Here is a 25,926-nt window from a genome sequence, read left to right on the forward strand (position 1 = left end):
TCAGTACATGAGCCCACTGGGGTGGGCAATATTGTCAGGCAATATGAAGGACCAAAGTACTAAATAATTGATTTGGGGCATGTGCCCCAATGGCCCAATTCTACAAATGCCCCAAACCCCTGCTGTATCTGAACTGGTAAGCTAGAGATACCAGGGACTGAAGCTGGGACCTTCTGCATGCAAAATATGCACTCTGCCCCTGAGCTATGAGAATCCTGTCTTTTAAAATGACCTTCACGATCAGTGATTTACCAATAGGAATGTTCTTGACTTGATTTGTAGAACTGGATGCAGCCTGGGCAGCCCTTTCAGGAGGCAAGGTGAGATCGTCACCCCAGGCAGATGATTATTGAAGAATCAGGGGCAAGATGCCCTCCTGTGCCCCCTTTTAAAGAAAAGGGAAAGCGGGAGGGTGCACACAAGGGGTGCAGCATTTGGCACCCTGCCTCCTGTGCACAGAGGTTTTGAGCTTCCACTGGATGCAGTACTCACATGACTTTGTAACTCCAAACTGCTCTGTTAACTAACTGGTACTCTGAAGGTTGTATTATGTACTGTATTAGAGAGGACAGCCACTTTTACTAACATCTACAACTGATACCATGGCCGTATACATATGGCTCTGTAATTTCATGGCTCTAAATGCAATAACCAATGCCATCATTTAAGCTGTTTATTTACCTGGCTTACCATATCATTCTAATTTCCCATTTCCCATTAGTCTCTGCAGGATCTTGTTCTGAAGATGAAAAGAGACCCATACAGATTTTAGAAGAATGTATCATAAATCTCATTCAAATTAATGGCAGCTGTTTGGGGGTTGTCTGTCCTAAGTAGCTGACACCCTTCTTTTTTTAAAAAAATATGCAGATTAAAAAAGCAATCCAGCAATCAATTAAGAGATGTGGCTTACAGCTGATAAGTTCGATGTATTAATAACACATCAGAAGATGATATGCCTCTATCATGCAGTCGAGCTGTGAAGCCATAAGAAATGTTCCATGATGCAAGGGAGATTATCACTTCCTCCCTCTGTGGTTTGAGCTGCTAAAAAGGGCTGAGCAGAATATCCTCACAAGCCTCCTGTAAAATGGATCATGAAGTGGTGGGCTGCTTTGTCCTTCTGGTCATCATCACTCTTTTAAGTGTGGTCCAAAATGGTAAGGAAGAACAATATGTTTGGAAATGGAGAGTTTAGAGGAGGATGAAGAGCAAACCTGTGTATGATGCACTGCTGAGAGTAAATTGAAGCAACTTTGCTTGCATGCATCATGTCTTTTTGTATTTGTGCTTGTGTGTGTTGGTGTCATTTCTGAGTTTCCCTTGGAATGCCTTCCCTCTTTATTGGCTTGTCTAGATGGGTTTGAATTCAGTCCTTGGGGATTATACTCAGATTGATTCAATCTGGACTAGACATTCACTTTCATGTGGCTACTCTAAAAGTAAAGAAAAAGTAAGGGTTGCAATGTGGGAAGCTTTGTTGTGGCAAGTTATAGAATGTGGAATAAATGTTTCTTTCTCTGCTACAGTAGGTAGGTTGCTCAAGAGAGTTTGTTGCTGTAATAATTTGCAGCAGTTGACCTAGCTGCTAATGCCTTAGCTTAGAGAGATCAAGAGTGCAAAAAATATACATACATTCTAGGAAACATTGAGTAGGTAGGGAAGGAAAGGTGGTCTTGTGGTGGTGAACATGAATTGTCCCCTTTGCTAAGCAGAGGTTTGCATTTGGGTTTGCATCTGGGTGACTACTTGTGAGATCATCCCCTTAGGGAATGGGGCCATGACTCAGTGGAAGAAGGTCCCAGGTTCACTCCCTGGCCACTTCAGGTAGGGCTGGGAAAGACTCCTGCCTGAAATCTCGGAGAGCTGCTGCCAGTCAGTGCAGACAATATTGAGCTAAATGGACAATGGCCTGACTTGTTTTAAGGCAGCTCCCTATGTTCCTGCGCTCCAGGGCTCACACGCTGTGTCAGTGCCGGCAACAGGCAGTTTCATTTTTTCACCCTCTCCCAGGATGGACATGGGAGGTGATGGGGCCCAGGGTGGGGACTAGAGTGATGAGAGAGAGGTTAAGGGAAGGGTGCTCCAAATTTCAACTTCTCAGGGGTGGTTGAAGTGGTCACTTCAGCTGCCAGGCGACTGGGGTGGCAGTAGGTAGCAAGATGCCTCCCACCAATGACATTGGAGCAGCTCTCCATCTGACCCTTATTTTATTTATTTATTTATTATATTACATTTATTTTAATTTTATTTCTCAAAACTGACCCTTGCAAGCTTTTCAAGGAGCACCCTTTCCCTTGTACTCCTTGAAAAGCTTGCAAAAAAGCACAAGGAGAGAAGAAGAGGCTGCTGGCAATCTTCCCTCCTCCCTGTGCCACTTTCAGAGCTTGCGAGGGGTCAGTTTTGAAGGGGGCTGGCCCCGGCAGGGATGTGGGACAAGGCAGCATTTGGTGCCTCACCTCAAGTGCTGCAATGGCTTCAGCCGCCCCAACCATTCGCCACAGTTCCTCTCGCACAGCTGCACGTACACGACTGGGAAGGGAGGGTAAATCTGGAAGTGGAGCTCACCAACTGAGAGAGATTCCTAGCTTGCAGACTCGTTTTTAAAAGTATTCGTAGCCATTTGTTTTTAGTCACCAGGAGAGTAACTTGGCTGGCAGTTGTGTGCTCCCTGGAGCCCCAGCCTTTGAATTAGCAGTGTGAGATCAGTGTGGGATGTCATTGGGAACAGGCAATCTTGCTATAGGGAAAAGGCTTTTGCTCAGCTTTTGGGGGGTAAAAAAATGAAACAGAGAAAGAGGTGTTCCTACAATACGAATATAATGGATATTTATATACCACTTTTCAATAAAAGGTTCCCACAGTGGTTTACATAGATATAAATAAAATAAATTAAAATGTTTCCCTGTCCCCAAAGGGTTTACAGTCTAAAAATAGAGCCCTCAAAGGGCTCACAATACTTCCCACTGCTAAAGAGGAGTTAGACGTATCCTTCAAAGAAAAAAGTAGTAACCCACATTTCCCATAAACATAGGCTTTAGGAGTGGGGTCTGCCACTCTTAGGGGCTAAAAATGCATTTTGGAGTCTCTTTGTCACTTACTTACTTATTCGTAAAGAAAAGCAGCTTCAGAGGAGAGGCTCAGCAAAGCACGTCCCCCGCCCCAGCCCTGATTTTAACCATCCCCTGGCAGCTGTTTTCTGCTCCAAATGCCACCCCCCCAGCTTCAAAATGCATGCGTAAACCACATTCTGGACTCCATGGGGGGAAACAATGTGGAGATTATGTGCAATAGAAAATGGGTGGGTGGGGATGGGGGTGTACGACTATGATTACAAATGTTTATATACTACTTTTCAACAACAGTTCTCAGAGCTGTTTAGATTATTATTATTATTATTTTACACAGTCAGATAGGTGTTATTGACTGGTTTGTTTTATCCAGACATCGAGTCCTTCCCAAGGACCTGGGATGCCAGAGTTTTATCATCAATACTGTTGGTTATTATAGATATCGTCGCAAAATATAGGCTGTTCCCAGTAAAGCTGCTTTTTGTAATTGGCTGATGGTGATTTCTGTGGCCCCTATGGTGTTGAGGTGCTCTTCAAGGTCTTTTGGAATTGCACCTAGAATGCCAATTACCACTGGGATTATTTTGGTCTTTTTCTGCCACAGCCTTTCAATTTCAATTTGTAGATCTTTGTATTTGGTTATTTTTTTCTATTTCTTTTTCTTCTATTCTGCTATTCCCTGGTATTGCTATGTCGATTATTTTGACTTGTTTTTCTTTCTTCTCGACTACAGTTATATCTGGTGTATTGTGTGGCAGATGTTTGTCTGTTTGTAGTCGGAAGTCCTATAATATTTTTACATCTTCATTTTCTTCAACTTTTTCAATTGTATGGTCCCACCAATGTTTGGCTACAGGTAGCTTGTATTTTTTGCAGATGTTCCAGTGTATCATCCCTACTACTTTGTCATGCCTTTGTTTGTAGTCAGTCTGTGCGATCTTTTTACAACAGCTGATTAGGTGGTCCACGGTTTCATCTGCTTCTTTACAAAGGCAGCACTTGCTGTTTGTGGTTGATTTTTCGACTTTTGCTCTTATTGCATTTGTTCTTAGTGCCTGTTCTTGTGCAGCCAGTATTAAACCCTCTGTTTCCTTCTTCAAGTTGCCATTCTTAAGCCATTGCCAGGTCTTGGTGATGTCTGATTTTCCACTTATATTGTGCAAATATTGACCATGCAGTGGCTTATTTTTCCATTTTTCTGCTCGGTTCTTGACTTGTTCCTTCTTGTAGGTCTGCTTTGTTTCTTTGGTGTTGAATAGTTTCGCATTATTGACCATTTGAAGTGCATCTTCTTCACTGTCCTTGATATATTCTTCAAGGCCTCTTTTCTCCTCCTCTGCTGTTTGATGGACTTGCAGCATTCCTCTTCCACCTGAGCTGCGAGGGAGGTATAGCCTATCGACATCACTGCGGGGCTGCAGAGCATGACTGATGGTCATGATTTTCCTGGTCTTACGATCTAGCGTCTCTAGCTCTGCCTGGGTCCAGTCTATTATTCCTGCAGTGTATCTGATAACAGGTATAGCCCAGGTGTTTATGGCTTGTATGGTGTTCCCACCATTGAGTTTGGACTTGAGGATTTTTCTAACTCTCCTGATGTATTCACTTCCCATTTTTCTTTTAACTTCAGTGTGTGCGATGTTATCAGCCTGGAGAATGCCCAGGTATTTGTAATGTTCTTTCTCTTCCAGGTTCTTGATCTTGCTTCCATTGGGCAGTTCTATTCCTTCTGTTTTTGTTATTTTCCCACTGTTCATTATTAATGCAGCACACTTGTCTAGTCCAAACTCCATTGCTATATCGCTACTGAATATACGGACAGTGTTTAGCAGTGATTCGATTTCTGACTGGGACTTGCCATACAACTTCAGATTGTCCATGTACAGCAGATGGTTGATTTTACTGGATGTTTTAGATGTTTGGTATCCGAGGCCTGTTTTGTTTAGTATTTGTGAAAGTGGGGTCATGGCGATTACAAACAACAGAGGGGATAGTGAGTCCCCTTGGAAAATGCCTCTTCTAATGCTAACCTGTCCAAGTGTCTCGCCATTGATTGTTAACTGTGTACTGCACATGCTCATTGCTTTTTTGATAAATATCTGAATGTTTTTGATGACACCAGTTGTTTCTAAACATTTTAGTATCCATGTGTGAGGCAATGAATCGAAGGCTTTCTTGTAGTCAATCCATGCAACACTTAGATTGGTTTTTCTTCTCTTGCAATTTTCTAAAATCATTTTGTCAATCAGCAGCTGGTCTTTTGTGCCTCTGGTGTTCAGGCAATTTCCTTTCTGTTCAACTGGAAGCTGTTTGTTAGTTAATAAGTGTTGCATCACTTCATCTGCTATTATTCCAGTTAATAATTTGAACATGGTTGGCAGGCAGGTTATCGGTCTATAATTACTTGGAACTGCACCTTTTGCTGGGTCTTTCATGATGAGATGAGTTTTCCCAGTTGTTAGCCATTGTTCAATATCACCTCCTTGCAAAATGTGATTGAACTGTTTTGATAGTTGTTTATGAAGGCTTGTTAGGTGTTTAAGCCAAAAGCAATGCAGTTCATGGTCGCCTGGTGCAGTCCAATTTTTAATTTTCTTTGCTCTTTCACTTATTAATTCTGGTGTTATTATTAGATCTTGCATTTGTTGGTTACATTTTTTTACCTCTTTCATCCAGCCTGCTTTTTTATTATAATCTATTGGATTGTCCCATAATTTCCCCCAGAATTGCACTGTTTCTTCTTTATTTGGTGTTTCTAGGTTTCTTGCAGTTTCTCCTTCTATGCTTTGGTAGAAACGTCTCTGATTCGACTGGAATTTAAGATTCTGCCTGTGTTGTGTAGTTCTGGCTTCATATCTGCTAATCTTCTTTGACACTGCTGTTATTTGCTGCTTTATTATTTCCAGGACTTCTTTAATTTTCCTTGAATCTAGGTGGTATTTTTGGATCAGATACTGTTTGGTGTTTTCATTCTTCAGCTTCTTGTCTTTCATATCTTTCAATTTACTAGCATCTGATCTAAGCCTGGAGATTTTATTTTCTAATCTAATCTTCCATTTAGGTGATGTACTACTTTCTTTTTTGACAGGTCCATTGATCTTATATCCGAGCTCTTGTGTTGTTGTTGTTGCTGCACTGTACATTAGTTGGTTTGTTTCTTGCAAATTCTTGGTTGTTATTTCTGCAAGTGCAGCATTGACATCTTTTAATGCCTGAGCAAGTTGTTTTTTGGCAACTGTTTTTAGAGCTGGAAGTCGAACCCTGGTGGTTGTTTGGTTCATGTGCTCAGTTATTTTTTGCTTTAGTTATTATTATTATTATTATTATTATTATTATTATTAAATTAAGTTGTTTCCCTGTCCCCAAGGGGCTCACAGTCTAAAAAGAAACACAAAGTAGATACCAGGAACAACCACTGTTGGTGGGATCTCTCTATAGCTGAGGTAGGGTCCTCCCTTCCTTGTGTGCACCCTCTTCCCTTTCCCCACTTTGAAAGCAAGGAACAGAAGGGCATCTTACCACCTTATTGGTGCCCCAGTACACTCCTGCCTGAGGTGATTGCCTCACCTTGCCTCATAGAAGGTCCTCCACTGTTCAACTCTTCCTGCTTCTCATTCAGTTATCCGGAAAGGAAAGGGGGGAAAGCAAAGAAAAGGGAGTGCTGGAGCTCCATCAGACACATCTGCATACAACATGTAACAATAGTTACATGCAATAAATCCCTTAGGAGCATTTGCACTGGAGTACTGATCTAAGAACTGATCCAGGGTGAGCTCAGGTGTTCAGCAGAAGCAGTTGGGTTTCACGAAACCTTTGGAGCCAGTGACTACACAGAGGAAGTCAGCCCTGGCTGCTATGGTTATGCAAATGATTCCCTAATGCCTTATCTGCATATGTGTGTGTGCAAGCAGGTTTGAAGGAAAGCACAAAAGCTGGAGAAGAGTGCCGAAAGCTGCAACCAAACTGTTGCAATACAATTGTGTGTGGACTTGTGGACTATCACAGCTGCTTAGTGGGGAAGAAGCAGAATGAGCAAGCAGAATTCTTAGTAATCATTTTTGTCAGACAGGCAGACTGGTGGTTTTTCTCCCTTCCTCTGTTCAACATGTTCCCTTCCTTCTTGCTTCTACTGTGAGTTCATAGCTTCTAAGACAGAAATGGTTTATCAGACTTCCTATTCTGAGAGAACTCTCTCCACATTGATTTATCTGCTGATGGAACTGTCCCTCAGTGCTGATATGATATGATATGACAAATATTTATATACCACTTTTCAACAAAAAGTTCCAATGCGGTTTAATAGCTATAAGTAAATAAATAAATAAAATGGCTTCCTGTCCCCAAAGGGCTCACATTCTAAAAAAGAAACAAGATAGACACCAGCAACAGCCACTTAAGGGATGCTGTGTTGGGGTTGGTTAGGGCCAGTTGCTCTCCACCTGCTAAATAAAGAAAATCACCACTTTAAAAGGTGCCTCTTTCCTCAATTAGTAGGGAATCTGATGACTGAAGACTCTGGGCCACAGTCTTAGTTTATAGAGGTTACACAGGAAGCTGCTATATCAGTGAGACCACTGGTTCTCTAGCTCAGATCACATAGTCAGGCCATTGGTTCAGATCATTGATGGGCTGGATGAGAGGTAACAAACTGAGGCTGAATCCAGATAAGATGGTGGTACTCATGTCGGAACTTGGGAGATGATTTTGATCTGCCTATTCTGGATTGGGTCACACTTCCCCCAGAAGGAACAGGTAGGCAGTCTGGGGGTGCTTCTGGATCCAAGTCTCTCCCTGGTGTCCCAGGTTGAGGCAGTGGCCAGAGCTGCCTTTTATCAGCTTCGTCTGATATGCCAGCTGTGTCCATTTCTTGAGATAAGTGACCTCAGAACAGTAGTACATCTGCTAGTCACCTCCAGACTTGACTACTGCAAAGCACTCTATGTGGGGTTGCCTTTGTACATAGTCCAGAAACTTCAGTTGGTCCAGAATGCGGCAGCTAGGTTGGTCTCTGGGTCATCTTGGAGAGGCCATATCGCTCCTATCTTAAAAGATCTACACTGCTTACTGATAAGTTTCTGGGCAAAATATAAGGTTTGGGTTATAACCTATAAAGCACTAAACAGCTTGGGCCCTGGGTATTTAAAAGAACATTTTCTTTGCTATGAACCACACCGCCCATTGAGACAATCTGGAGAGGCTCATCTGCAGTTGCCACCGGCTCATCTGGTGGCTAGTCAGGGACGGGTCTTCTCCATTGCTGCCCCGAGGCTTTGAAACACACTTCCCACTGAAATAAGAGCCTCCCCATCTCTAACAACTTTTTTTAAGGCAGTCAAGACGCATTTATGCAACTAGGCTTTTAATTAGATATTGTTTTAATTGTGTTTTTAATGGTTTTAACATTTTAAATTTTAATTGTTGTAATGATTTAATCTTTTTATCTGTTGTTTTTATTGTTTAGTTGTAAACTGCCCAGAGACGTGTGGTATACAAATATGTAAAATAAAATAAAATAAAATAAATACAGTCTACATCAGGGGTGGGCATTAGGTCTGGAGTTACTGGTAGCTCTTGGGATTTTCTGAAATAGCTGTCCAGGGGTTTGTAATGACCTGCTGGCCAGGTGGCCAGCTGACCAGCAACTGGGAGCCACTTTCTTCAGAGGGGATGGGGGAGCCACCAGACGCAGTCTGACAGGAACAGAGACAGAGCGTAGTCCAAAAAGTTGCCAAAAGTCAGCACCAGGAATTCCACAGATGCCAGGATCAGGGGTGAACACAATCATAGTCAGTCCAAACAAACAGGCTCAGTTCCAAGGTCAAGGTTGCTCACAGTCAGGGTTTGTCACCACAGACATTGTTTTCAGCCAGATCCAGCTCTCAGGCCGCTCTAAGTAGGCTGTGTGCTGAGAGTCCTGCCCATCATCTGCTAACTGGGCAAAGAGGCACCTTTTACCGTGGTGATTCTCTTTATTTAGCAGGGGGAGAGTAACTGGCCCTATCCACCCCCAGCACAGTACCTCCAGTGACTGTTGCTGGTGTCTATCTTGTGTTTCTTTTTAGAATGTGAGCCCTTTGGGGACAAGGAGCCATCTTATTTATTTATTATTTCTCTGTATAAACCACCCTGAGCCATTTTTGGAAGGGCGGTACAGAAATCAAATTAATAATAAATTAATAATAATAATAATTACTGCAGCTGAGCCTTGTCAGGGAGATGCAGCCAGGTCAGAGCTGGAGCATCTGTTCCTTCTGGCAGCCTTCCTGACCTGTGGCGTTTCTCCCTTTGAGCCTGTACTCTGGCCAAACGTTGCTGCCATGGATCTGGGACAGGCACCTCAACTTCAGGTGCCTCAGAAGCTTTATCAGGAGGAGGAAGGGAAGGAGGCAGAGAGGCCTGCAAGGCTGTCAGCTCTGGCTCTGCTAAGTCCACCAGAGTCTCAACCTGCTCCCCCTGCTCTGAGTCTTCATCTGAGGAATCCTCCTCCACAACCCTCATGGGGATCATCACAGAGTTTGGGGTTGCTTCTCCCCCATTTCCTTCTGGACAACATTGAAAATCACTGGTTGGCTGATAGAGGCAGAGAAGGGGAAAGTGATGTGGCAGTGCCATTTCTTTATCTGTCTCTTCGGAGCTGCTTTTACTTTCTGACCCATTCATTTCTCTCCATTTTCTTTCCCCAAAAGCAGACTATCATGCTCCCCTCCTGTCCTGTAGTACAGTATCCTGGCATTCGGGGGTGGGGGTTGATCTTAAAAGCTCTTATTCCGTAGATGTAATTTTTTGTACAATCCAGGTGACTGGGTCGACCTCCCCAAGCCACAATTTTGTGTTGACAGCTCCCACAACTCTGGCAAAAGAAAAGAAGCTCTGGGAAGCCTTCAGTCTTCTCACCCTAGGTCTACACACTGACTGCCAACAGCTCTCCAGAATTTCAGATGGGCATTTCCCAACCTGATAGATATGCATGTTTTAGCTTGCTGCGTATGTCTACTTTTTATTTTTATATGTGGGTTTTGTTGTCTTTAGATTTTAGTTTCTGTAAGCCACTTTTTGGGAAACAAATATTTCTAGCAAATGCAATATGCTAGAAAAGTTTTACATCTTTCTAAAAAAATATTATAGAAACTAGTGTTTTCAGGCCCGTTGTAATAACGGGCGCTAGTAGGGGAGAGTTTCCCCCCCCCGCCCCACTCCCTCTGGCCTTTGCCCCCCCCCACCCTCCCAGCTGCCCGAGACCTCCTTACCCAAAGCAGCCCGCGACAGTCGGGCGAACTAAAAGCAGTTTTTGCGAAGAAGAGAGGAGCTCCCGAACAGAGCTCCTCTCTGTGCTAAGCCAATGCCCAAACTGCTGCTATGGACGCAAAGGACGCAATAGGCGTCCTTTGCGCCCAAAGCACCAGTTCGGGAAGAGGCTTAGCACAGAGAGGAGCTCTGTTCGGGAGCTCCTCTCTTCTTCGCAAAAACTGCTGTTAGTTCGCCCAACTGTTGCGGGCTGCTTCGGGTAAGGAGGTCTCGGGCAGCTGGGAGGGCGGTTGGCGGCTGTGGCGGCGGCCGCGGAGGCATTCTCCTGGGCCATTTTGGCCCTTAATCATTTGGGGGGGGAGCGGGGAAGGAGAATTTGGGCAGCTGGGAGGGTGGGAGAGCGGGCAACGGCGGCGGCCGAGGCGGGAAGCATTTGGGCAAGGGCAAGGTCAATTTTGGGGCCGGGCTAGGGCTCCATAGTGTTCAAGCCGCCCGTCCTTGGTGGCTCCGCCGCCACCTCGGCCGGCTTCCCCGTCCCCGGTCTCCCCGTCCCAGTCTCCGTCTCCTCCGGCCGAGGCGGCGGCTCTGCCGCCGCCTCGGCCAATCTCTCCCGCCACCTCTTCCCTGGCTTTTTTGCAGCGGCCGCTTCTGGCCACTGATGATGGCTGTCGGGTGCTGGCGGTCGTGTCTCCCTCAGACTGTTCTGAGCATGCGCTCCACGCATGCTCAGAACAGCCGAGGGAGGCACGGACACACGCTTGGTGTCCGTCCATGGACGGACACCAAGCCTTTTATTAGAGAGGATGTTTTAGATATAATTTTAAAAATCAAAGAACCCCCTTCTGTGTTTCCAAGGAACCTCAGGGTATTAAGAATTTATGTATGTATGTATGTATGTATGTATGCATGTATGTATGTATTTATTTATTTATTTAGTTGAAAATTCTTGTATGCTGCTTCCTCCAAAGACTCTAGGTGGTGAACAATGGCAATAACAATAGCAATATATATATATTTAAAAATCAAAGGGCAAAAGCCTGGCAAAAAAGGTAAGTCTTAAGAAGGGCCTTAAAAGCAGCTAGGGAGGGGGCTGAACGAATCTGGTGGGGAAAGAGTGTTCCAAAGCTGAGTATCATCAGCATATTGATGAAAACTTACCCCAAACTGATGGATGACCAGGCCCAGCAGCTTCATGTAGAGGTTAAAGAGAATGGGAGCCAGGACTCAGCCCTGTGGAACCCCACAAGAAAGGGGCCAGGGCGCAGAACACTCGCCCCCAATTGACACCGACTGGAATCATCCAGTGAGATAGGGCTGGAACCACTGAAGAACAGTGCCCCCAAGGCCCAGCCCACTTAGGCGTTCCAGAAGGATAGCACAGTTGATGGTATCGAAAGCCGCTGAGAGATCAAGAAGAACCAAGAGAGGTGTGCTTCCCACATCAAGGTTACAATAAAGGTCATCCAACAGGGCAACCAATGCCATTTCAGTGCTGTGCTGCGGCCTGAAACCTGATTGGCAAGAGTCCAGAAAATCAGTTTCTTATTTGAAAAGTACTGGTGGCTGTACATGTCTGTATGGGTAGCGCTCAACTTCAGGCTCAGAGGAGCAATGGAGCCCCAGGAACACGTGTGAGCCCTATATTGGGTCTTAGGAAGGATATGCCAATCAAGGTTGTACAAACCCACCAACCTCAGCATATTCTGCCCTACTTGCAGTACCAATCCCAAATCTTGGTCTCACTTCAAATCTTAGTTACAGATGTCAGGTTCCATACTGCAAGTAGGGTAGAATATGCTGAGATTGGTGGGTTTGTATGACATGCCCAAAGCTGGCATATTCTCCCCAAGCCTGAACGTAGGGCACGTGCACTCATTCCCAGGGTCTGGCCATTCCACTGAACTTCAGGTTTGGTGTTAGGTGTAAACCCATCCTATGTCAGGTAGAGCTGGTTTGGATTTTTATTAGTCAGACCTTTTAACCTCTTTGACAGAATAATCAACCAAATTAATAAAGTAATTAGGAAGACGAAATTTGGGGACGAAAATAAATATGTTTCAATACAGGTGACATTTTGAGATTCTGAAATAAAATTTCACAGCCCTGTTTGGTCCTCTTCCAACCCTAAAATAAAAGTCCATCTGTGTTTTCAGGCATCAATAACAGATATGCAAAGGCTAAAGCCAACATTAGAATTTGGCCCTTTGTCCTGCTTATATCCAATGTCTTCACTTCCCTATTAGTATACATGATTCTTTTATTTAACAGCCTTTTTTGCAAGCAAAGTAGAACTGGAAAGCAAGAGCTACACGAGCAAAACATTTCAACGGGCTGGGCCATCTGCGTTTGAGCGCGTCTTTACTGCCAAGTGAGTATTCTTGTATGTTGTAAAAAGAAAGGAGCAAAATTGCCATAATGTGACTATAACTGTTGCAGATGCACAAACCGCTTTATTATGCAAGCTAACCTAGACACTACACCTCCTTCCCATCCCAGAAAACTGACCCTCTGACACCCAGAGGTATAGCTAGGTGATTTTGAACCCTGGACCTAATAAGTTTATACACACACACACACACACACACACACAATAAGCATCATCTCCATATATATACATTTCACCACAAACCACAAGGCTGGGCCAGAGTGCATTTGTGGGAGAAAAAGGCAACACAACCACCAAAGGATCTATACATCTTCTTGATCATTCACCACAAACCCATAGATTAGGGCAAGAGTGCATTTGCCAGAAAAAAAGACAATGCAAACCCCAATTGATTCACATAGTTTCTTGACTATTCACAAACTAACTGGGATGTGACATGTGTCTCTTGCTCCACAGTTCAAATACAAAACCAACTTGAACATATAGTGCATTTATAAGGAAAATAAATTAAAACCACAATACATGACTCTTGCTTCACAGTTCTCATGCAAACCTTTCAGATCACAAACCAACTTATACATAGTGAATTTGTAAAAAGAAATGTTTGTTTATTCAGGTGTAACAGTTCATTCCACTTTCACTAGGAGTGAAGTACTCTATGGATAGAGATCTCTTTCTGGCAGTTTTACTGCAGTAGGGGGAAATGCATTTTAAAAAATCATAGGATTGACCAATTTTCTTGAAATAAAAATAAACAGAGTCTTGCCATCTTGGGCTACATGTGTGCCCAGTTTCAGAACTCTAAGCCCAGCCACTCTGGAAATGTAAAGGGTTGGACAAAAAAGTGGGAGATGTTGAACTTTTTTATGATGGCAAAGGGCAGAATCCTTCACGTGGGGGTGGAATAATGCTCCAAGGTAGGGGAATGATGATGGGGACTTTTCTGGTACGTTTTTGGTACTTTTCTGCCATAAAACAAGCCACTTATAGGACATTTTGAAAATTCAAACCTGGGCTCCCAGGTCCACGCCTAATAGCGCCCCTGCTTACACCTCACAAGAGAGAAAACTAGCTAAGATTGACTTAGTGATGGGGAAAGATCACTCTGCATGTGCTCAGCAGTGGCAGCACCAGAAGGAAAAAAAACTGAGGGGGGCAGCAGAGAAGGGCAGACTGTATTTATGGGTGGGAGAACTGTATCCCACATATTAGATTTCTGAAACAGAAATGGGGCAGTGGACGGTGGCGGCGGGGAACAACCTACATGTTACATTTAGCCTATTAGGCTGAACACTAACATTGAACAGATTTTTTTTAAAAAAAAATCTGCTGTGAGGAGGGGTGAGCTTTGATTTAGGACTGCTGTGTAGGGGCTTTCCCCGCTGCATTGTTTTCTTGCACCAAATACCATCCAGCAGTTATTTGCCTCCAAAGCTGAAGGGTGGATTCTTCGGAAGAAAATAGTACAGGGAGAAAGTATTAAGCTGACCTTTCCCCATGTGCCATGGTCCCAAGTCAGAGCTCTCTCTCTCTCTCTCTCTCTCTCTCTCTCTCTCTCTCTCTCTCTCTCTCTCTCTCACACACACACACACACACACACACACACACACACACACACACACACACACACACACACCCTACCTACCTCTCTGCTATATATGGGGGGAGGGATCCTGCTCACTTCTTGGCTGGCCAAATCTAAGCCCCCACCCAAGTGCCTGAGATGGCAGATGAGCTTCTGTCCCCATCTCTGCAGTACGTAAGGCACATCTATCTCCCCACCACCATTTCCTCACCCCTACATGATCTCCCCAGCATCTCCTCTGTACCTCTACATACACAGAGCACCAGTTCCTCCCCACCAAATCCAATTCCCTCCCCACCAGCCCTGTGGATTCCATTTCCTTTCCCTCAAGCTATGCCAGTCCCATTTCCCTCCCCGAACCCCACAAATTCTACTGCCCTCCCCTGAAGTTATGCATATTCCATTTCCTTCCCCACAAGCCTTAACAATTCCATATTCTTCCCTACATGTCTGGTTGATTCCATCCCCCCCCACCTCCTACCAATTCAATTTCCCTCCCCTTAACCTTCATGGCCCAATTGCTCCCCTCAAAGCCAGGCTAATTCTCCCCACAGCCATTCCCCATACTTGGTTGCGGCGGCAGGCAGCTACTGCTGCTGCCACTCCTGCTCTTTATCATCCCACCTTGGTTTTTCAAAAGGCAGAGGGTGATGCAGAACAGCAGGAAGTGATTCCTGCCTTTCTCTTTCCTCCCACCATCTTCCTTTAGAAAATGCAGAATGGGTTGAGAAGGAGGAAGGGAAGAAGAGAGCGTGAGTGGTTGGGGTTGCTGCATGTGCAATGCTGCCAGGAGACGGTAACCTGCTAGTTGAGGTAACCAGAGCGAGTGGATTGGTGGCTAATTGGTGGCTAATTGCCACCTCCACCAGACTGCCACCTAATTCAACAGCCTCACTTGCCCTCTTTACTGGGCCAGTCCTTTTTCCTGAGTTATGCATATCTCTTAACAATGGGCTTAACATATGGTATAGTTTGGCTCCAAGGCACAGCCAAAGTTCAGTTTTGCACAGAGGAATCTTGACATCGTTACTTACGACAGAGAACCCAGCCTCCTTTCCAGTTCCATCCTGAGTTAATGATCATGCTGTGCTGATTGATTCAAGTGATTATGGGTGTCATGCAGCTGGCAGAGAAAGCTGGCAGAGAAAGTCTCAAAAGAGTCGTACTTAGATGCCTCCTGTGCTCTCTGACTTGAGGGGGTTTTGATGGTGTCCTCCCAGGAGGGTCATGCAGAAAATGCTTCTGGGCATCAAGCCAATCAAAGAAGATGACTCATAGAAGCACATTGTTTCTGCACTTCAGGATGGAGCTTGGGATTCATAACAGAACCTGAGTGACTTGGGTCCAATGTGTCTAGTAACTAGCAGGTTCCCACCACAGACCAATACTAATCCCCTGGTGCATTTATGCATCTTAGGAAACTTCTGTAAAGGTAAATTTGTGCCATCAGGTTGGTGTTAACTCCTGGCGACCACAGAGCCATGTGGTTTTCTTTGATATAATACAAGAGGGGTTTAGCATTGCCCTCTCCCATGCAGTATGAGATTATGCCTTTCAGCACCTTCTTACATGGCTGCTGCCTGATATAGGTGTTTAACATAGTCTGGGAAACATACCAGTGGGGATTCGAACCGGCAACCTCTTGCTTCTTAGGCAAGTTACTTCCCCATTGCGCCATTAGGTGGCTTGCCCGGAAACATCTATAGGGATGTGCAAATCGATTTGCATTTGAATAGATTTGACTTGAATCTGGGTGATTTGAATTATTCAAATTCAAATTGAATAATCCCTTAAAAGGGCAATTAGATTCGAATCAAAATTTGATTAAAATTCAATTCGAGAGCCATTTGGCACTTTTAAAAAACCATTCAGGGCTCCTGATTGGTTTTTAGAAAGTGCCAAAACAAGGTCAAATTGATTTGAATTTGATTTGAATTTTTGGACCAGATTTATATTTGATTCAAATTCAAAACAAAGTTTCAGAATTATATTTGAATTTGAAACAAATTGAAAAATTAGAGGACACTGAAAAATATTACCCCACCACTACCATTGCAGTCAGAAGCAATAAAGTCCAGAATTCCACCATGTCATTTAGCATAATAAAGCCATGTAAAATGGATCTTGCACATAGGTGTGCCTGTCTGAAAGTTCCAAATCCTGAGCACGGCTGCTGAAAATACCCTCTCATATGTCCCAAACACTGAATCCTGAACAACAGTGTGAGAAGGGTCTCGCCAACCAATTAAATGCTGGGATGGGATTTGGAAAAGGATTGATTTTAATGCCAAGTATCCCTTGAATGAAGCCACCTCATGGTGCAGTGGGGAAGTAACCTGCCTAGAGAGCAGGAGGCTGTTGGTTCAAATCCCCGCTGGTGTGTTTCCCAGAATATAGCAGCGATATAGGAAGGTGCTGAAAGGCACAATCTCATACTGTGCGGGAGATGGCAATGGCAAATAGTAGTAGTAATAGTAAGCCCCTCCTGTATTCTACCAAAGAAAACCACATGGCTCTGTGGTTGCCAGAGGCTGACACCAACTCGCCGGCACAACTTTACTTTCACTCTATCCCTTGGAGAGCTCTGCGTTCTGATTCTGCCCTCAACTTTTCCATAAGCAATTTGTTCATTATGTTGTTCAAATCATCTGGATTCATTTTCTTGCTCTCAATATGATGTTATCCTTTTCTGAATCCTTTTCCCCTAGCCAAAACTGCAGAGATGCCTATCCTACGTTTCTTGCCGTGCTTTGGTGTGCGGGCTTACTGTGCAGCCAAGGTAATCTGTTCAGCTCACTCTCCACATCCTTTCCCTCCTGGGTTCAGGGCAAATGGCAATCTTTTGTTTTCTTTTTGAAAGACTCTCGCCTTGATCTCAAGCAAAGGACCTTGGAAGGTTTCGCTTCCAAGCTGCTCATGTGAAAGGGCTGCAGCATCAACATGGGTATCATTCACATGAATGGTTTCTTTACAAAGTGGAATGAATTTAGAGTGACCAACTTTGTTTCTGCCAGTGTTACTATGTCTTTATTAGCTATATGACAAGCAAAATGTCAGCAGATAAAGTTTTTTTGCATCAGTTCATCTGCATGTTGGAGAAATCATAACAAGCTGAATTTCTGCTATTGATAAGGGCACAGGAGCCTGGCCAGGGGAGAAAAGTAATGTCATCTCTTAATGAATTACAGTGAAAGAGTCTAGGCTGATGAGAAGCTGTATGGTGGGGTAAATAGTTTTGATGTAGAAGTTATTGATTTTTATGACACCTAGTATTATCATATTTATATAGCGCTTTTTAAGTCTGCAAAGTGCATCACGTGTATATTTGTGTCATCCTTACAACAACCCTGTAAGGTAATATGATTAGCCACCTATTGCAGCTGGGGAATGAACCTGAAAAGGAGTGGCTTGCTTACTGCTGTCTAGGGAGTTCATGACAGAAGCAAGATTTTAACCAGGGAAGTTCTGGTTTGCAGCTCAGTTGCTTAGCCACTACAGTATGCTTTCCCTCTCACTATTAATAATCCCACCCTATGCCTAAGGGTGTGTCCTGACAGCAGCAAAAAGCACTTTGTCAAGACTGGCTGCAGGATCCTAGTGGAATTAACAGCGCCACTTACTGGCCAGCCTTTGAAAAATGATATCCCCCATAAAAGTAGTAATCACTAATCAGGTCCTCATGGAATGCAAGAGCTGGCCAGCAGGTGGCGCTGAGAAAATCGCACTAGGACCCCACTACTGTCAATCTGGATGAAGCGTCAAATAGCACAGGCCAGACAATGGAAGTCTGCTGGTGTGTGTGGGGAATGAGTAAAATTACGCTTGCAAAAATACTATTCCAGTCAGTGACTTAACAACAAAGGTGGCCTTGGGACAAGATTTGGGGTAACCCCCGTTGCTGCCACTGCCTCCACCCACCACTCACCTGCTGCTTGCCACTCATCTGCCACTCACGCTCCACATGCTGCTTGCCTGCCACTCTCACAGTGCCCAGCTGCCCATCCTGCTTTCTTTTGCTAGGCTGTGTCACAGTCTGACATCACTGCGCTAGTGTGAGCGGGCACATTGAGGCTGGCCAAAGGAGACAGGCTGGCAGCAACAGCGGCAGCAGGTGGTCAGGTGACCAGATGGTAGGCGTGGCCTCAGAGGTAGGGAGGCCCTATGACAGTCGGCAGCAATGCAGCTCCGTGACATTAAGTGCCTGGTGTCTGGATGCCCCAAGAGGCAGAGCACCGGAATTGTGGGGAGAGGGCAAGGGAGGGGGCAAGCCTCCAGTGGCCCCCAGAAGTCCTATGTTAATGGGCACCAACAGCCCAGGGATTTTTGTCCCCCTCTGCTCCATTATAGCAACATGTCTGGTTCCAGTGTTCCTTTGCTGGTATCTGGGAACGCCCGACAGGTAGATTCAGTGGCTGCATATAGTCTGTTCTATTTAAATACGATTAAAAGGCCTCCTCTTAGGAACAGCCAATCTATTTGAGCATGTTTCAGGGCATGCCCAGGTCCCTGTACTCTTGGCATGGTACAAACTTGCAGAAGTTTGCAGCTGCATGGTTAAAATTGCTGAGAATGATTGCCAAGGCAGCATGCTATATGGAGCAATTCCCACATCGTTTGTGTTCCAAGTGCCAAACACTAAATACAGACTTGTGGTGTCTGGTATTGGCAGCTATAAGAAGGTAAAGTTGCCCTGGGTTTTTTTATTTTATTTCAAAATTAGGCAATAGACAAGTATATGCCCAGCTTCCCTTTGCTGTAGTTTTGGTCTCAGCATGCCTCCAAGGGTGCAGAAATACTTTATTTGATAACCACCACCCCCTTTTACTGAACTCCTCCCAAAATTACCTTCTCCACAAAGTTTTTTTCCCCTCCACAAAGTTTTTTTCCTCTCCTCAACTATTAAACAGTGTTTTTCTTCCTCCCTGTGTTAAAAAGTGTTACTCTGTCCCCACAAAACGTATTTCCACTGTCCCAAAAGTTTCTTTCCTCTCCCACCAAAAAAGTCCGCCTTTTCCATGGTTGCACCCCATTTATGGAACAGCCTCCCCAGTGAGGTTCACTTGGCTTCATCACTTTGTTCTTTTAGATGCCAAGTAAATACATTTTTATTCACCCAGGCCTTTTAAATTCTGATTTTCAGATTTGATCTGATTTTTAACTAATTTTAGAATGAGTTTTTAAGCTGCTTCATGTTGTATTTTCTTTTCACATTTTTTGTCTGTTATGTGTTTTTATTATATGTTTTTATCCTTTCTTGTAGCTGCTCAGAACTCACAACAATTTGTTATGGGGTGGCTAACAAAGTTGTTTATTATTATTAATTATTATTATTTAAGGGAAAGTTTCTCCTCAAGCTTTACCTCTCTTCATGCCTCCCCTGAGAGTAAATTCAATGTAATTTACATGAAGAAGCTTTTCTCCAAATAATTTACTTATGCTTTATTTACATTTATATTATGCTGACATCAGGGCAGCATACATGAGATACCCCTCTGTTGCCTCACAACAACCCTGTGAGGTAGGTTAGGCTAAGAGAGAGTGACTAGCCCAAGGTTATCCAGGGAGCTTCATGACTTAGTGGGGATTAATCCAGGGAATTAATCCAGGTTTCCCTGCTCCTAGTCCAATGTTTTAATCACTCGTTTGTTTTTGTTTGTTTGTTGCTTTTATATCCTGCTCTTCCTTCAAGGAGCCCAGAATGGTGTACATAGTTATGGTTATCCCCACAACAACCCTGTGAGGTAGGTTAGGCTGAGAGATATGTGACTGGCCCAGAGTCAGCCAGTGAATTTCGTGGCTGAAAGAAGATTTGAACGTGGGACTCCCTGGTCCTAGTTCAACAATACTGCTTTTCAATTAAAAAGCTGTCAGAGCAGTTTACATTTTAAAAAGAATGAGAATTAGACAACAGCTCCCAGTCCTCAAAAGCCTCACAATCTAAAAAGAAACATAAGGTAGACACCAGTAACAACTATTGTTACTGATGATGTGTTGGATAGAGTCAGTTTTTCTCACCCTGATAAACATAACAAGAATAACAACTTTTAAAGGTTTTGCTTTACTTGGTTAACAGGGGTTAACTACAATTCTTAGGAGAATAATTCTTTTTTAACCACTTCCTCATTCACAGAACTATTATTTCAAGGGCTATTATTTCAAGGCTATGACAGTGAAGAGGGGTTTGAAAGCAGCTTAAGCTTATAGCATAGAGACTGAATGACAGTGTCTAAAATGCATTGGGGTTTTTTGTTTGTTTCTTTCCTTCAGCTCCTGCTGCCTTTGCTGGACTCATATACTTGTTTGTGAGGCAAAAGTACTTTGTTGGCTACATGGGGGAAAGGACACAGAGGTAACTCCCTGGTTACATCTTCTCAAAGAGTTAATTTAGATAATGATCCATCCAGCCCTCTTTAATTGTGTAGGGGAGAAGTGTGGACATGCACATCTCCCCCTCACCCGCCCCCTGCCCTCCAGCACCTAATTGCATAGGGTGTGATCTGTTCAAACCACCCTTTCTTAGCAGAGCTGGCCTTTGGAGAATTTCAGAAGGAGTCACGAGTGATAAACAGAGGTGAACCTAGGTAATTTTGGAACCTGGACCTAAAGGTTTTTGGAGGCCCCCTGCTGCAAGTTAAGCATCATGTTTGAACACATAGGTTCTTGAGGGCATAAACCACACCACCCAGGACAGACTAAAGAGGATTTGGGGCCCCGAGGAGGTGTGGAGGCCCTGGACTTCAGCCCCGAAGTCCAGGGGTAAGAGCGCCTCTGGTGATAAACCATAACTAAACTAACTTTAATCTTACATAAAATAAACTTTCAGCCTTCCCTCCTGGAGCTTTGCTACCTGCAAAGGTAATGGTTAGCCCTTTGCGTTCTAAGTAAGAATACTCTCCATCACCCTTTACACATGGTCCCAGTTCTAGCCTTTGTACTTGAACAAATACAACACAAGAGTATTTGAACTATACATAGAGGGGTGATTTGGATGAACTGCCTCCCATGTGATGAGGCATCAGCATTCCAGTTTGGGGGGCAACATGCCTGCCCATGGCTCCTCCCCATGTGATTAAAGGGAGCCAGTAGGTATATTGTCTGAATTGGCCCAAAATCATAAAAATTGTCAGATGAATACCCACTTCTACATTTCTTTGACTCCACCCTAAGAACAAGCCATATTTTAGATTCTCCACCTCAGCTTGTTGGGTTAATTTTGAAGTTTTTCTCACATAAAGAAAAAGCTGAAGATAAATGGGTTGGGGAAATGATGTTTTGGAATGTCAAATCCCTGCAGATTTTGCAGAAATGAAAGCATAAGAAAATAGCATTTCTTATGTATTTATCTGCATGCTTTCCCTTTTGAAATGAAAACCCCTTCTTCTGCTTGTGGGATGCCTCTGGGCCCAGAGATTTAAAGAGGGGGCAGTGAAGCTGTCATTGTTTATGACACTGGATTTCTGGTGGACCACCTGGTGTGTGCTGGTTGCAGGAATCCTTGGAAAGAAGGCTAAAACTAGGTGAATCTTTAGTGGATGAGGCCAGCTAGGTCCTCCTCATGCTTTAAGCAAGAGTGCAAACTCAGAACCACTTAACACAGAGTATTTATAGCCTATTTTCACACATTACATTCAACACTTGTACAAACTGTGTACAGTGGCTGACAACCTGACTAATGAAACACTGGTGCAATGGGAGAAGCACTGATGCTTCTGAAAGGTTCAACTAACTCAGGTCCACTGCTGGCTCAGCGGTGGTGGCAAATTTTGACAACCTCCCCTTTCCCAGGAAGTGCTCTGTGCTAAAAATAAGTCTCTGAGGGTTGCACAGGCCTCGGGGACATATTTGCAGGTGACACAGAGTGCTTCCAGGAGAAGGGGAGGTCACTGAAATTGCCTACACTAGTACCCTAGTGCAGCATTAGTCTGAACTCTTCAGAAGCACCTGTGCTACACTGGTAGTCAGGATGTCAGCTACTGTACCCAGATACAGATTTGTACACAGGCATAGTTATTTACATGCAGTATTGAATCCATTGGCAAAAGAAGCCAGCTGGTGGCCTGTTTTTCTCCTGCCAGCACCCCCCTCCCCACCATGCCCCCGGCATCTGACGTCAGGGGCGTGGCTTTGCAGCTCACTCCCAAACGGGGCCGCATGGCGTTCACAGCGTGGCTGGGAGTTGCTCTCCCTGCCTATAAAGGCAGTGGGAACATTCCTGGCCACGCTGTGAATGCAGAGCTGGCTCAAATATGTCCCAAAGGTGGATGTGCAGCCCCACTTGGGAGAACATTCCGGCCAGCGCCACATTCACAGCGCAGCCAGGAACACTCCTTCCTTTAAAGCAGGCCTGCTCAACTTCAGCCCTCCTGCAGATGTTGGCCTACAATTCCCATAATCCCTGGCTATTGGCTGCTGTGGCTGAGAATTATGGGAGTTGCAGTCCAAAAACAGCTGGGTGGCCTAAGTTGAGCAGGCCTGCTTTAAAGGCAGGGAGAGCAGCTCCCGGCCACACTGTGAATGTAGTGCTGGCCGGTATTTGCTCTCAAACAGGTCCACACAGCCTGACGTGGGGTCAGACGTAGGGTGTGTGGCTGAGGTGCCAGGCGCAGCCCCTGATTAGCAATAGCCCGTGTTCTTTGAACCTGTTTGCTCAATGGTGGCTCTGCCCCTAGTTGAATGCCAGAAAAGCAGTACACTTCCTATTTGTATCCTCCATTTTGTGGAGGCCTTTAAAATGAATGCAGGTATGGTCATTCACGAAAAAAACATGTACAGGTGTACAGACATCTGAATGCAGGGACAACATAATGTCTGAACAGGGCTTATGCCTTAACTGCTAAGAGATCCTGTGTATGAACTCTGGCTTTGTAAATTTAAAATATCACAGTGGATCAAAGGAATTCTAGTTTTAAAAAATAGATCATGCAGGATTGAAGTTAGCTAACCCCAAAGATAGATCACCCATCGTCCTTTTTCATCGTGATTGCATTTCCCAACTCAAGGATGTGACAACAAATGGTATTGCTGGATTATGCTGCTATATAAACTCTTAACTAACTGGCTCATTGCTGACATACCACACAATGTTAAGTGCATGTTGCCACATAATATTTGCACAGTTGTGCAAGTTTGCTTTTGCACAAGCACAAAAATTGCACAAATGAAGTTGCGAAACCATATAGCCATTGGAAATCATGGACATACTGTCAAGCCTCTGCATTTGTGCATTTTTTGCACAAGAATACAATTGTGCAATTGCAAGAATGTTATGCTGCAAGACACAAATAACGTTGCACAGCATGTCAACCAGTAAGAGCAGATGTTTCACCCAGCACCACAGTCTTTTGCTTCTCAGTGATGGAAACACCTTTACATTTTGAATGGAAGGTCTTCACTCATTTAATACTGTGTGACTTCAACAAACTCACCAGGTTTTTGCATTAAAAATGCAAGACTATTGAAATGTTTCAAATATAATCAGTGGCTCTTATTTTTAATAGCTAGGATAAGAAATATATGTCTCTTAAATGGAAAGCTCTTGATTATTAAGGTGTATAAATTTTCCACAGTACACCAAATTGCTCTGCTGATTTACACCTGTGCAGCATATATGAAATTAAATGTGCTGCAGAGACATACATCAATGTAGAATTTGACCCCATTAATCCGAACATGTGAGCTCTATTTAAGGTGACCTTGATGACAGATAGAGAGGTTTTGCTTTTTTCAAGTGAATCGATATTACTTATGTATTGCCTCTCTCTCTCTCTCTCTCTCTCTCTCTCTCTCTCTCTCTCTCTCTCTCTCTCAGCACTCCAGGCTACATTTTTGGAAAACGCATCATATTATTCCTGTTCCTAATGTCTGTTGCTGGAGTCCTCAACTATTACCTGGTCCTCTTTTTCGGAAGTGACTTCGAAATGTATATAAAAACCATAACAAGCACCATCTCCCCACTGCTGCTTATTCCTTAAACCTCTTCAGTAAGGGGGCGGAGATGGTGAGAGAGAATGGAGAAGGTCAGCGCGTGCTTAGCCAATCGATATCCAGAAGCAGATGTTTGAAATGAACCTACAAAACCTCTTTTAGATTGCCATAAATCTAAAGCTCTATGGGATTTTGTAGTTTTGATTTAACATTGCCTTTCTGACCAGAAAATGATTTATCATGCACATTTGGCACATCTTGGAGAGAAGAGTAATCTGTCCCAGTAAATTATAGTGGGCCCTTCTATAAATGGCAACTTACTTGTGTTTGGTCATTGAATTATTAAGTTTAAGGGTTTTTTTTAAACTTTGCTATCAACATTTTTTACAAGACACAATGACTTAATGCCTAATTTTGTAGTCTTCATGAATTTATAAGTTATCTGACAGCTCAGGCACCCATATGGGTAAGAGTAGATCCAGATACTTGGCAGTTTTCTTGTATAAGTATTTACACATGCACACAGCATGATTGTTGTTATCACATTAACTTAACATAGATAAAAATAAATTATATGGTGTATCTTTTTCTTTTTATGGCACACTGTCTCAGAGCATGCTGGTATTTTAAATAAAACCATTTACGATTGTGAAATTATTGTTTCATTGTTTGGTTGTTGCTAAAGTCTGCTACTTAAAACATAGACCAAGGGAGGCAATGGTTTATATTGAATCAAATAATGTCGAAACTGCTGGATGTGAGCTTTAGAGTTACAAAGAATAATTCTTCAGGCATAGGAGTTCGCAGCCTTAGAGGGCAGAGACTTGCTTTTTTAAAAAGAAAGAGAATCTTGGAAAACTGAGTTCTACACATCCTGTTCTATATTTGTATGTTCTCTGTGCTTCAGTAGGATTGGGCATAAACAGAGCCCTGAGTACAGGAACAAGGGCTGCTCTGCTTTTAATAGTCACATAGAAGGAAGGAAGAACTGAGAAGTGATGACATCTCTCACTGCTATAACACAGATGGAGAAGTTCTCCCTTCTATAAAACTCTTAAAGAGACATTAGCCCATCCCTACACTGAGCTGGGCAATTCTGGTCCTATCCCAAGGATACGCATCACCATGTTTTTATTAAGAGACACATCCTCAGTCCCAGTATTTATTCCTCTTGGCAACACCACTGAGCATGTTGTTCTTACATCAACAGCTTTGAGCCTGCATTAATCAGGACAACAGAAATGTCTGTGGTATGTGTGTAAGTGCATCCTGAAGAAGCCCTGTCCTTCCTGAATCTTGGTGGCCAAACCAGACATGATGAGGAATTTCCAAAAACTTCTGGAATCTTTTCTTCTTCAAAAAGCATTCATGGAGGGCCCTGTTTTGGAACAGAGCTGAGGTATGAGAGAAGAGGGGCTTACCCTTTCTCCCTGTACGGTGGCCAGAGGTGCACCTAGGTAATTTTGTAGCCTGGACCTAAAGACATTTGGAGGCCCCCCTCTGCAACTTAAGCATCATCCCCCTACACACACACACACACACACACACACACACACACACACACACAGAGAGAAGCTAGGACTGGCCCACAGGGCAACAGGGCATATTCCCGGTGCGCCCCACCCTCAAGGTGCCCCTGCACCCCGCCATACTCGGCAGCAGTGACTACTCACACCCTTAAGTAGCCATTCTGCTCAAAACCTGGCACCCTCCCC

General features: G+C 44.0%; 1 protein-coding gene across 1 annotated transcript; it reads left to right on the forward strand.

Moving 5' to 3' along the window:
* The first annotated feature begins 986 nt into the window (after positions 1-986).
* ALOX5AP (arachidonate 5-lipoxygenase activating protein) lies at positions 987-24,865 on the forward strand. Its single transcript, XM_053309784.1, has 5 exons — positions 987-1,160; positions 12,585-12,684; positions 16,996-17,066; positions 20,555-20,636; positions 24,096-24,865. The coding sequence occupies exons 1-5, from the start codon at positions 1,091-1,093 to the stop codon at positions 24,256-24,258; spliced, it is 486 nt and encodes a 161-aa protein (XP_053165759.1). The 5' UTR covers positions 987-1,090; the 3' UTR covers positions 24,259-24,865.
* Positions 24,866-25,926: the final 1,061 nt, after the last annotated feature.

Source organism: Hemicordylus capensis, chromosome 3 (genome assembly GCF_027244095.1).
Source record: "Hemicordylus capensis ecotype Gifberg chromosome 3, rHemCap1.1.pri, whole genome shotgun sequence".
NCBI classification, from domain to species: Eukaryota; Metazoa; Chordata; class Lepidosauria; order Squamata; family Cordylidae; genus Hemicordylus; species Hemicordylus capensis.